This window comes from Diuraphis noxia, unplaced genomic scaffold (genome assembly GCF_037042655.1).
Source record: "Diuraphis noxia isolate RWA-SAM2 unplaced genomic scaffold, SU_Dnox_SAM2 contig0004, whole genome shotgun sequence".
Classification (NCBI taxonomy): domain Eukaryota; kingdom Metazoa; phylum Arthropoda; class Insecta; order Hemiptera; family Aphididae; genus Diuraphis; species Diuraphis noxia.
In genome coordinates, this window is record NW_028301714.1 from 13,017,421 (window position 1) to 13,031,545 (window position 14,125).

At 27.7% G+C, this 14,125-nt stretch overlaps 1 protein-coding gene across 3 annotated transcripts; it reads right to left on the reverse strand.

Annotated features, from left to right (window-relative positions):
- Positions 1-9,636: 9,636 nt before the first annotated feature.
- Positions 9,637-13,996, reverse strand: Ccz1 (vacuolar fusion protein CCZ1). 3 transcript variants are annotated; one of them, XM_089225561.1, is made up of 11 exons: positions 13,880-13,996; positions 13,652-13,795; positions 13,211-13,308; positions 13,033-13,126; positions 12,731-12,943; positions 12,425-12,600; positions 10,860-10,997; positions 10,631-10,791; positions 10,277-10,562; positions 10,065-10,192; positions 9,637-9,994 (listed from the first exon to the last, which is right to left on the reverse strand). In XM_089225561.1, the coding sequence occupies exons 2-11, from the start codon at positions 13,718-13,720 to the stop codon at positions 9,939-9,941; spliced, it is 1,419 nt and encodes a 472-aa protein (XP_089081687.1). In that variant the 5' UTR covers positions 13,721-13,795; positions 13,880-13,996; the 3' UTR covers positions 9,637-9,938. The 3 variants fall into 3 exon arrangements, 2 of the variants coding, with proteins under 2 accessions (XP_089081687.1, XP_015375628.2); XR_016191381.1 differs by having other exon boundaries at positions 10,273-10,562; positions 13,652-13,987; XM_015520142.2 differs by having other exon boundaries at positions 13,652-13,985.
- Between the last annotated feature and the right edge of the window lie 129 nt (positions 13,997-14,125).

A 14,125-nucleotide genomic window follows, 5' to 3' on the forward strand; every position in this document is an offset into this window, starting at 1 on the left:
GATGATGATAGATTACGTTTTGAGGTATTACGGGAACACCTGTAATATTGGTGCCTTACGAAACAAAAATATATAGGTAGTCCAAGACAATAATATGTGCATAAAGCTTATGTTCTACAGCTTTACAACATTTAAAATTAAATTAATTTTAACGGCTTAGGAGTTAGGAGCATTTATCATTTATGTATTTTTTTAAACCAATTAAATTTTGTAGAATAACTTAAGGTGAAGACGATGAAGTACTAAATAATTTTACTACCAGGTATGTTGGTTTGTGACTCTGTCTCTGTCTCTGTCTCTCTCTCTATATATATATATATATATATATATATATATATATATATATATATATATATATATATATTATATATATATGTTTGTGTGTTTGTATTTGTAGTTGCAAGTTGCAAAAAACATATTGAATACTAACGGTTATAATTTATACCATAAACAATTAATAATAAAAAAAAAAAAAATGTATAGTATATTTTATGACATAAGCGTGTAATTATTGTGTATGCTTACTATACTTAATTTTAGATTTTGAGCGTAGCAAACTAGCAATGGATGTACGTATATTTAATTTGCAGAGTGATGAGTTTTTTTTTCTATTATCAACATTTGAGGTAGTAAAAATGCTTCAAATTTCAACATAAGCATCTTTTCTAATAGAAAAGTAAATCTTTGTACTTGAGATTCGGGAAGTCAAAGTTGACATTTTTTATTTGATTTTTTTTGGACACTTGAAATTACTTATGCATTTTCCAAAAATAATACTATTTGGGCTATACCTAAGAATTAGAGTTTAAATGTTGGAAAAATTTATCAAAATATTCCGAAAATTTAATGATTATTTTCAGTTAAAAATTCAAAAAAAGATTTTTTTACTCGTAATAGCTATTTTTTTTATAGTTATAAACTTTAATTTATGAGTGTAAGATTTTAAAAAAATCAGTGTCAATAATGAATTAAAACATTACACAATAATATTATATAGGTGTAGTGCCCAGAAATGTATGTGGTATTAGTATCAATGACATGACGTGGTGCCTGGTGTTTATAACACCATTTTGACGTGAAAGAACGATCGAAAATGTGTTATTGGAAATAGTACGTACTACGATGAGTCATACACACGCAAATCGAAAATGCAACACATATTTTTCGAGCTATGTAATGTATACATTTCTGTCTAGTTGAATTGTTTTATTATTCGACAAGTTTAATGAATAAATAAATAACAATATAATAATATTTTAGTTAGCGTTCATTCAACCGGTATGAATATAAAAAAAAAATCACGTATTGTTAAAAAATAAAAATAACCAACGTCAATATTTTACAAAAATAATCAATTATTGAACTAAATTGACAATATTGTAGTTTTATTGTTTAATAAAGAAAAAATTCCGTTTGAAAAATTTAAATAATTAGAATACTACTTATTAATCAATAATTGAATATAAAAAATAAGTATGATAAACTACTAGTCAAATATTTATATTGGGTACTTCTAAAAATAATAGGTTACAATTAATTACTGGTTTTCCTGTTGTCATCAGGCACAATAATACATCCATATTGAGATGATATTAAATTTTCTCAAAATAAAAAATATTTTTATAAAAAATCCTATATGGCTTTAGAAAACTTTATTTAAATTTCTATTTTATAATAAACCATTAAAAAGAGTATAACCATTGCCGTAAAATAATAAATTAATAACATTACAGAAATATTTTTCAGGATAAAAATATACTAGGTATATTACTATTAAATATTAATATAATATGATACAACTATATAAGACGTATATGTATATGAATCTATTAACTATACATTATATAATAAGCTAATAATATTTAATTTATCTATTAATATTAGTATTTCATATTAATTTATATTGAACTGAAATTCCTTTTCGAGTAAAGCTATTAATAAATATTAAATTATTCATTATAATAATATAATATGGTATTGTATTTATCTTTAATGGCATAAAAAATGTATACAAATATTTTTTTTCAGAGTCAGACCTGAGCTGTAAAATCACTAAAATCAGAATTTAATTATTTTGCACGATTTACATTTTCAAACTATGAATATAATATACTTAATACCTATAATTATAATAGTTCTATAACTAATTAATTATTTAAGAGTCCATTCGACAGTAAATTATATCATACTAATTTATTGTTTTGACGTTTTGAGTAAATAAAAGCTTTTATTTACTTTGAACAATAAGCGGTATAACCGAAGAGGTATCACTGCATTAATAAATATTCCAATATTTTTTTAAAGCAATACATTTATTATCATCGCGAAATTACTACTTAATTGTAAGAAAACATTTTTAATCATAATTTATTAATTTATAATATTTTACTTTTATTTTAATAATATTTACGGCAAAATTCTTTCGACAGATATTTACATACTTTTAAGTGATAACAATGCATTAATCGTATTACATAACATTATCTATATACATATACCTATTATACAATATATTATATATAATCGAACAAGTCTTGACTGACTGGATACAGATCAACGTAAAGCCTAAACTATGATAGCTAAAAACCTTAAATTTGCATGATACCTTCGTACCTTCATTTAGGAGTGAACTAAGAAAGGATGTTAAATAAGTGTTCACGCTACGATTTTGTGAATGCTATTGATTGCTTAGGTAAATGAAGTAAAACTGTAAAAGCATGCATATAGTAATCGTCACATTTATCACCTCGAATAATATGACATTAAATTTTAAAACAAATATGAGTGTTGAATTGTTAAATGTATGTGTGTAGGTAGATAGCTTCAAGCTCAAAAATTCTCTATTCAACCGAGTTTGATGAAAATTTCAATATGTCTTGAAAGTTTTCGGAAAAAGTTTAGAGGGTAGTTAGAACCATGTTCGAAAATATACCAAGTGCTATATCCAATCTGTCACGAGCATATTGCCCATCTATTAGGTCGAATTATTTCAGCAATCGAGGTACACTGACGACGATTTTCCTATGAACTAAGATACACCTGTATAGCGTTATTTTATATTTCACGGATTCATGGTAAATGCTATACGGCTGTATGTGGATTTGTATGCAATAGACTCAAAAGCTATTGGATTGTTTTCAATAAAATTTATATCAATCCTTCCTTGATACTTAAAGAGTGCTTATAAATTATTTTTATAACTCCTATAGGTGGTTAAAGTGATAATTAGGTACCTATAGTTCATGTGTAACTGTAACACATGCATTTTTTCAGCTCACGAAAATTAATATTTTTGGTTTTTTTTATGCTTTATAGTGTTTATTTATTTATACTTTAGTGTTTAAATCGGTTATATATTAGTTTATATAATATGATTACATTTATAATTAGTAGAATTAATATGGCATAAATCGCATAATATACCTACATTTTTAGCACAGACAATCCGGCTGGGACTATAACTTACTAGTATAAGTTACTAGGGCCAAAAAATTTTTATCGACACTTAAAAAAAAAATTTTTAGACAAATTGAAAATTTCAGTCGTCTATAAATATCTCAAAAAAAGTCAAAATTAAATCATGTAAAGAAAATGCCAATCCTAATAACTGGTAAAATTTTCAAGTATCTAGGACTTATACTTTTTAAATAATAACAAATATTTAAAATCGTTTCAGGATAAATCGTTATCGTTACACTATTTCGTAAAAATTTAAAATTTAAACGCACTTAAAATTTGTCCTATAATGATGCTTCGAGTTGTCTCTATAACTACTATAAAGGAAAACTTAGTGTTGTATTTTTAATCCATAGTTATAAACAAAAAAAATTTTATGATTTTTCAGCTTCAAAATTACTTGCAAATTTTCGCATTTTCGACAGATTTCGTAAAAATTTGAACTATAAACGCTTATAAAAAAAAATTGTGCCTATGTATTCTTATAATTTTTTAATCACTATAAGAATAACCTATGAGGAACTTTGTATTAAATTTTCAAGTATTTTGATAGGGCCAAAAGGTTTTTATCGAAGAATTCTCAAAAAAGTCGAAAATTTCAGTGGTCTATAAATAACTCAAAGAAAGTCAATGAAAATTAAACTGTATATAGATAACACTAACATAAACATTTGGTGAAAATTTCAAGTATTTACAGTGATTAGTTTTTGAATTACAACCAAATAAAAAAATCGATTTGGTCGAAAACTGATTTTGCGTAAAAATTCCCGTTTTTCTGTCATTTTTTTTTTGTTTTTCTCGATTTTTTTGAAAAATGTTGGAAAATGTTTACTTTTAACCTCTATAATGCACCAAGGATCTTCACTTTTATATCGGAAACCACCCCCAAAGTTTGAAATCGAAGCATTATTTCGACTAGTTATGCTGTACACAGACACAAAAAAAAAAAAAACAAAAAAAACACACATCATTGTAAAATCAATACATTCTTCACTTCGTTCAGAATCTAAAATGTACGTCGAACACATTCTTACAACTACTTGCTGTTTAAGGGTCTCATATAACAATGCCATATTCAAAGATAACAGAACGAACCTACTAAAAAATGCACAATAAAATACAACATAATCTTAATGGTTTTTTCTTGATTAAAATTTGTTAAGTACCAATCTTATTACAAATACAATGATCTTGTGTTCTATAACTTATCATTTCAATTTTATGCCTAGGATCCAGGATATAATAATAAGTTCAAAAACTAGGTCAGTTGACAATTAGATATTATGTATCATTATCACAGAACAAAATATCAAAATCAGGGATCAAATATTTATAGATTAAATGTGAGCATACTCTAAAACATGACATAACCTTACATATATTAAAATGTTATAATATAAAACCCCAGATATGAAATTTACTAAAACTTATCAGTTACCCATAAATACTAATGTAGTATTATGTTGACTATTGTGATATGCCATAGTAGTGGCACTGGTCAGTGGATATCGATGTCAGCATACTGCAGCAGCGTCAAAGATTTTCTAAATGATTTTTGTATAGTCTTTTTTTCTGTTTCGTGGGTCTGTGTCTTAAAGTAAAAAAAATACTTTGATCTTCAACTTCAAAAAATATTTCTGGTAGATAATCGAATTATTGAACATTGTTGTTATTTTAGAGTAGGATAAAAAGTAAAAATTCGAAGTACGTAATTATATTTTTTTGATGAAAACCCCCAAAAAAAGTATAGGTACCTACTTACGTAAAAAAAGAATATTTACTTAAATTCATAAATTTAAAATTTTTCCGTAGGAATTCATAAATAAATAACTTGAGAGAATTGATGAAAATGTTCACAAAATATTTATGTTATCATTTACTAGACATGGAATTATTTTTAAATTATGTGTTAATTATAAATATTAGAAATCAAGAATTAGGAAAGAATAAACGTTTTGCTAAAATCAGAATTCGATAGTAAATGGTTCAATAGAGCTAATCAATTATGGTTGATTAAATTCAATAATTTAATGTAGTCACCTGCAGTTGGTATACGACATCAAATTGTGAGTGTTGTTTTTGTTTATCAATAATAATGTTATTTTCTGAAAGACTAACAGAGCAAAGGACTACGTAAGTTTTGTTTATGAATTTTATAGTACATAATTTATGTATAATTTTGAGATGGCCGGTTGGTGTTGCAGACGCTACATTTTTTTTTTTTACATACAATTAAAATTAAAATGACTAGTAAAATTCCGAAATTCGTCTTCTGTCCAACCATGATGATGGATTAAGCGAAGTCGCGTAAAACAGCAGTAACGAGAGTATTATACTGCAACGTCTGCAACTGTATAATAATTTATTCAATTATTATTATTATTTTAAATAATAGTGGTTGATATATGGTAGACAGTATATCATACTTTAATAGATAGGTAGGTCAAACTATCATAAATTATTATACTGTAACGCTCGCTAATACATCGCGTCCAGAGATTACGTCAACGGATCATGTTTTATTCAAAGACATGATGGTTAATACAAACTCTGATATATAATATACGATAAGCAATGAGTTGGGAGCATAAGACAAAATATTCATCGCCCGAGAGATAGTGTCACTTTGACTTTTGCAGAAAGGGCTCACCGCCGATCATTGTAGTAAATGGTATTACAAAGTAATACGCACGAGTCCGATTATTATTTGGAGAGATCGCAATCACCGCGGAGATAAAATTCAGTTGTGTACATAGGTACCTACTTAGAAATATCAAAATCCATTAGCTGTAATAATATATACCTACCAGTTGCCTATTGGCCATTATTATTTTTCGGTCCGCGTATGATGCCAACAGTCAGTGGCGTATTTAGGAATTTGCCATGGGGACTGGGGAGGGTCTAGATAATTCAGATAAATCACCCCTCCCTCTCGCCGATTATTCTATATTCAGTAACTATACCATATTTATAAGACATTTTAACATTTTTGAGTTCTGAATTATGTCATATAATATATAGGTATTTATATAATCAACTTTGTATAGGTAATAATAATAAAAACATAATTAACTAACAAATCAGTGGCGTATTTTGGGGGGGTGTCCTCCATGTCTTGACACCCCCCGACATTTAAAAAAAAGTCCTAATATATTGTCACTTATTTTATAGTATACCATTTTTTATCAAATGTAAGACTTCGTGTCAATTCCTAACATATTAATTTGTTAAAAAATTAATTCAATATCTTTTTACATTAGTAAATAATACTAAAAATTTTGTTTTTGAGGTTCAATAAATGTTGACACCCCCCGAGAAATCAACCAAAATACGCCACTGTAACAAATTATATATAAGCTATTCACTAGTAAACTAATAAATTGCTGACATACTTAATACTTAGTTAATTATTCTTTATTCATGATTACAACAAATTAAAATTTATATTTTAAGTGTTAGGTTTAGGTATACAAAAAAAAAAAAAAAACGATAACGTATATATTAACTACTAACTATTTATTATAATTAAATTTAAATATTTTATCGGATTAAAACATGATCAAAAAACGAAATCTAATTGCCTAGGACTTAGTCCCATTTCATCAATAATTAGACCCCATTGATTGGGTATGTTCCGATGAATACACATAATAAATTAATGAGAGAAACCGTTTGTCATCGTTATTACTTTTTAGTTATTATCTTAGGCTATCGTTTAGCTAATTTTAATAGCAGTTATAGCAGAGCGTTTGTTCAATAATCAAGAACTTGGTATTTTTCAACCATGTTCAGTACTAAATTATAACAAAAAAAATCACAATATCAATCATAAGCTATGATATTAATTGAAAATGTTAATAGCTGAAACTTTAAGGTTGTTTATAAAATCCCTCGTTTCGTTGAAAAAAATTGTTTTTCTTAATCATGTAAAAGACGTAAAACACAACATTTAACTTGTATGAGACATGAGTCAATGGGTGGTGGGGTCCGGATCCCATGAACGTTTTCGTAAACGTCACAGTCTCCGCTCAAAAATCATTTTTCATTTTTGTATTAGGTGTGACGGAGACAGAAGTGTTGTGAAACGTCTTGAATGAGATTGTACCATAGGGCGTCATTCGAATGAAATTTTATCTAGATTATTATCTAGATAATATTTTATTTGAAAATATTATTATTTGAATATTTTTTAACTATGATTATTCGAATAATTTTGGTTATTTTATTATTTAAATAAATATGGTTAATAATTTAAAAAAAAAACAAGTTAAATACAATAACTGTGTCTAATTAAACCCTACATAAAGACCTCACAATGAAAACTGTGATAGAAGAAACTGTAGATTTCTACAAACGCTTTCATAATCGCCTACAAATCCACCAAAATCTATTAATAAAGAGTCTCTACTCCCAAACCATACCTGGAAACCCCGGGCGTTGTCTTAAAAGGAACTGGTGCCGTGACTTGTTATAACTAAAAAAAAATTAAAATTAAAAACAACAAAGTTCTAAACTCTAGACAGCGTTAATTCCCAGCCAAGTGTCACCAATGGGTGACTTCTTAATTCAAAATATTCATGCTACTATTATATTATCATAATATATATTATATACTTATATACTTATTGTTCTATAATGTAGTACAGATTGTGTATTTAAAATTGTAAAATGAAAAAAAAAATACAATAACTGGCATTGTATTTCAAGTTACATGATTGTAAATTGTATTTTATTCGGAATAAATACAAAAATATTATAAATATAACGTCTTCAAAATTGATAGGTAAGTACATAGTTACTATTGAGGTACAGGCACATATACTACATACCTATTACACGTAACCTAAACGCTTACTAAAGAATTGAACAGCTTAAAAAAAAAAGGCAGCAGCTGTATCAGAAGGTTTTGAGCCAATGATCATTTTAGCTGGAAATAAAAATGTACCTGATTAATTTACGATGTTTAAAAATGGTTAAGATGGAATTTTACAAGCAGAAAAATTCATAACCATTGTATCGAGGGACACACAATAAAATCTGCAATGCCTTACCCCCGTACTTTCTAGCTAATGATGGCACTCTATAAAATAAATTAGAATTGCACTGTGCCACTGTATAATCGTGAGGTACGATGCGCTTGGTGTGCGGTATGCATGTCTGTGGTATGCGCTTGCCGATTCTATGGTCGTTCTTTCTAGGCTGGAATGATTCAAAGATTACATATTTACATAATATAACTTGGCGCTATTCCGTTTTATTAAATCTCATTGACACATTGTACGTATATTCTGGCACTGTTCCTATAAAACGTAAGAACGATTGAAAAAATAATTCGGATTTTCAAGTCGAAAACATTTATATTCAGGTGTAAAACACACTATTTCACACCTTTGCTTGTACTACGACTGTCGCTTCACACTATAGAGTAATAATTACTCTATGCTTCACCCACGCGATATGAGACTACGCTCCAGCTAAATCACTAAGCGACAACGGGACTGGCCGTGCCTGCAGCAATGTTATACAAACAAAAATTGTCACCTTAGCACATTTTGATTCGTTGACCTGGCGTATATTAACATTAAAATATTCTCACCAATTTAAAATATACAAGAAATAATATTATGTTTATAATAACTGTCTACAGTATACAGCACTGCAGGCATCCATTACCGAACACTCGTATGACAAATCGCACTATCATTGTTGATACCTTTTCCAGTATGACATGGTTGTCAGTCAAACGAGAAAGCATTTTACAGTCCGCTATAAGGCTACTGGTATTGTAAAATTATTTCATTAAGCAATTTATTTAACCTCATCAGAAAAAAATCATTAAATCTTTGGTCATTAAATTATTTTTTGTACATTTTAAATGATGAGGTACAAATGTACAATAGGAATGTGTTCATCAGATTTAACTTAAATTTAAAAAAAAAACCCCCTTCCAACAAGCCAAAGAAATAATGCAATCTTTGTGGTTAATTATTGGTAAATTCACACTAATATTAAAACTAATGATGCCTAAAAAATTAACAGCTGAAATTAAATTTGCTTGTCGTGTACATGTAAGACGGAGACAACACATGCAGACAAAATGCCCTTTTAAATAGAATTCTTACAGATCTTTTCATACACAACACAACTCGGGAGGAATATTCTAAATATGAACTAATAATATTAATTTTGTAAATAGTATTTTTGTTTTAATTATCACAATGTAATACAATAATAGTACTTTTAGTGTTATGATTATATTAATACAATCATATATACATATATATATATATATATATATATATATGTATATAGACGTTTTATAACAATAGTATATTTTACATTTTCAGTTAACACAAATAAAATAATATTTGATTTAGGAAGAAATAATAATTAAAAAAAATTGTTCTTATGAAAATTGAAATTAATAATTATAATTTATAAACTGAGGTAGTCAATCTGCTACTTTTGTAAATTATAACTTATTAATCATAAAAAAATATTGTTCCGAATTCCTGAGCACAAAGACTTTGAATTTCAGCTGGAAATAAAAATAAGTTTATTTTAAATAATGGTATCATCTAAGTTGACATAGAAATGTATATACTCACAATCTACGTCGTTTAACTTAGTCAACTTTTGATTCAACACTATATAAATTTCTCGTGAATTGCATAATCTACCAGCAACCCAGTTATCATTAGATGTTTTTATCATAACAGAATAAGTTGGGTGCATGCTAAAATAAAACAGATAGCGCAATTGGTGCATATATAATAAATTAGTATATGATTTTATTTTTTTTAATCAAAAACATACACACCAAGATTGTTGACTACTTATATCCACTAGCACTCGTAATGCATCCGGACTAAGATTAAATTCAGATAGTCTATTAGTTGTAACTGCTGTGTTTGGATACCTAATTGAATTTTTAATAGCTAAATTCATAGCATTAAAATACACAAATTTAGCTGGTCTTTCAGTATACAATTTCGAAGCCAATGTCTTTTCAACTGCATTTTTCATCTTCTCCGATAACAAATGTAATTTTGTCCCAAGAAACTGATCTAAGGTGTTGTACAAATCTGCTGTTAATGGGCTTTCCACTGAAATTAATTATCAGTTTCAGAAAATGAATTTGTTATAATATATAATCATATTCTATGATACTTACTTTTGATAAACATGCATACAATTGAGTGATGCGCTTTATACATAACTAGCCTATAGCTTTTGAATATTTGGTCACTTTCATCATTTAACCTTAAAATAGGTACTTTACCCAAATCACTAATCCAACTATCCGTTTTCACAGCCCAAACATTTGTAATAAACCTATTTAAAATGAAGTTAATTTTTTTAAATATAACAATAGTCAAAACAATAAGTTTAATTATTTATACCTTCCAACTAGTTGATTGGGCAAACATTGTTGTACTAAATTCCCTTTGACTAAATTGTCTTTTTTTGCAATTTCTGGTAAAACCCACATTAAAATATAAGAATACACAAGTTGTGTTTGTCGTTTATTCAGACCACTCCTAAACAAATTTCAAACAATTAAAAAAAAATCAATTTTCACCAACATTTGAATAAGCCAGACCATTATCTCACAATCCACATAAATTATTGCTAATTCAGTTTAAAAAGATGCCACACCCACAAGTATTATTATTGTCTTACAAGTGCGTGACATAGCAAATTTTACGCTCAGCAGTTCCAATTTAGCTCTGTTAGTTAACAATTTAGTGTGAATTGACCTCTTATAAAAATTAAAGGTAACATTATTATCTAGGTTATCACATACCTAGGCTTTTTATTACATTTTAATTTTAAAGCGCGTTATGAGTATTTTAAGACATAAAATCAATTTATAATTTTAAAAATACTCATAACTCGCTTTAAAATTAAAATGTAATAAAAAGCCTAGGTATGTGATAACCTAGATAATAATGTTACCTTTAATTTTTATAAGAGGTCAATTCACAATAAATTGTTAACTAACAAAGCTAAATTTGAACTGCTGAGCGTAAAATTTGTTATGTCACGCAATTGTTAAAAGGAGACAACACATGCAATGTAGTGTCCTCTTAATCTAAATAGTTCTTTTAGTTATACCTGGAAAACATAAATATAATACTACAAGTATCAAGCCCTTTTTTTTCCCTGTTCAAAAACCAGGAACGGGTGGGAACTGTTCAGCACAATACTGCCACCCGCCCCTGTATCGTTTATTCACCAATTAACAAGTATCAAGCCTGTACAAATATTAAAACTCTATAAATTAAAACACAATTTTGTAGTCACTCTTATTGCCAAAATCCAGTGATAAGTATATTAAAAAAATTCTAAACATACTAATATTAAAATAAAATACTTGGCATTAATATTTATTCATGAAATGCAAAATTTACTGTATACTCTCTTCACTGTAAGTTGACCCACTAGGTCGGTGAAAACCAGTCACGGCCATACATGTCACCACCTCCTCGGAAACCAAGGAGTATGCATGGAGGCAGCTTCCTACTAGGATGAGCAATGTTGATTGCCAAACACTGAAAACCAGTTACAGACCACCAATTTCATACTGAAGAAGCCTGAATGTTTTGGCGACTTAGTATATAAGTAACGAAAGTGATTCAAATTATGGTGAAAAGAGTATAGTATTTATTATTAATTGCTCTATGATAATGAAAGAATACATTATATTAAATATAGTGTAATCATTTTAATTGTTCCCAATTTGTATACAGAGGTACTGATTGAATCGTTGCTAATAACTAATATATAAGACTGCTGAGTTAAAAAATGACTGTCATTCTATGCACCACTGGTATTGCTAACAACCAATACACAGTGCCAATAGTGTCACAAAATGGTGTACTATTACACATACATTGCATTTACAATGACATATAATAATCTTATTTTTAAATGAATATGAAATGTAATAAATATAATACGTTACCAAACAAGTGAATCATTATAAAGTAACATTGTAAAATGTACTTGTTGAAATGTGTTTTCAATAATATTTAGAAAACTCTGAGCATACAAATGAATGACATTATCTAAAGGAAGAAAACTAATGCCTTGAAACATATCCATAAATGTGTAACTCGATACATCTGTACTCTGTAAATACTAAGAACAAAATACTTACATAAGTGTTGAAAACAAAATAAAATATATCTAATATAAAACAGTTTTGAATTGCATTAGTATTTATCAATGAATAAATTATGAGTAATAAGTACGTATTATAAAAGCTGACCTTGCTATAAAATTTGTTAAGCATAAGTCTAAGATAATCTGGATCATTATCGTTCATGAGCTTAGTCATATTACCGACAGTCATTTGAAATGTATGATACCAGTGTTTCAGGACAGCTAAATAAATTGGTTCTTGAAGATTATATGTGCAATATACAGGTTCATCGGGGGACTCTGAAGACTTTTGTTTAGATTTACATTCTGCTGACACAGTCTACTAAATATAATGTACAAATTATTAAGATAATTTTGAAAAAATCTAGAAATTTAAAAAATTAATTTAAAAACTAGTAATAACATTACAATAACTATCCAAAAATCTGGTTCCGCATTGAATAACACTTGCAATGATTTTTCAGTACGCAATGATTCACATGGCTCATTTGCATTAAAATTCCTGTAATATTTGAAGATCAGTTGAAACATATATTTAAATAATAAACAAAAATAATATGTATGCTAATCAAATTTACTAGCGTACCGTGCAAAACAGATTACAGCTTCAATGTGACCGACGTTGAGTATTTTTTTGTTCTCGTCCTCATGTTCTGGATAGTAAAATAATATTTTTTTTGCTCCCTGTAAGACAAAAAAAAGTAAGTGAAAAATATCACAAGAATTAAGTATTAAGCAAAATAATTTTTGATTAAAACGATAAATAGTGCCTATAATTTATTGATTTTTTTGTATTGACCTCAATTACAAGTTTGACTTTTACTTAGCTATTAGTTATATTTTAAATTGTTATTTTATATTATTAAAACAAAATATTTCTTTCTTTTGTTGACCAAGATCATAGTCTGCCTAACGAGGCCAATGAACAAATATTATTTCATTTTTATAGACTATTTTAGTCAAAAAAAAAATGTAGAAAAAATATTACGACAGTGGCATTAAAAAGATGAACACAAATTAGACTTACATCGTCCTCGTTTTTTGATAACGTCGAGTTAAAAATGTACAAATTCTGTACAGTGACTTCAGTCGGCATTTTTTTTCAGTGAACTATCCTCACATATTACGGGATCGAATATGAATTTTAATTTTGAACACGAAACGATAACAACTGAAAATTATTATTACCGCAACTGTTGTAAATTGTTTAAAGGATAAACGATAAAATAAATAACGAAAAATTAAACAGTTATACCTAGAATATCACGAGTTACGACTAAGAGATAGAGATAATAGCTGACTAGCCGAGTATGACTCTGTAGTTAGTCTATGAGCATTGAGCAATCAACATCAAAATCAAACAACAAACAGACGATGTGATAACTTTTATCAGAGGTGACCGTCCGAGAGAAAAACTACCTCCATAGAATCAAGGCGGATCAAGGATTAACAAAGTACAACAAAACTCAAACAAAGTACAATCAACATTTGATTATATTAT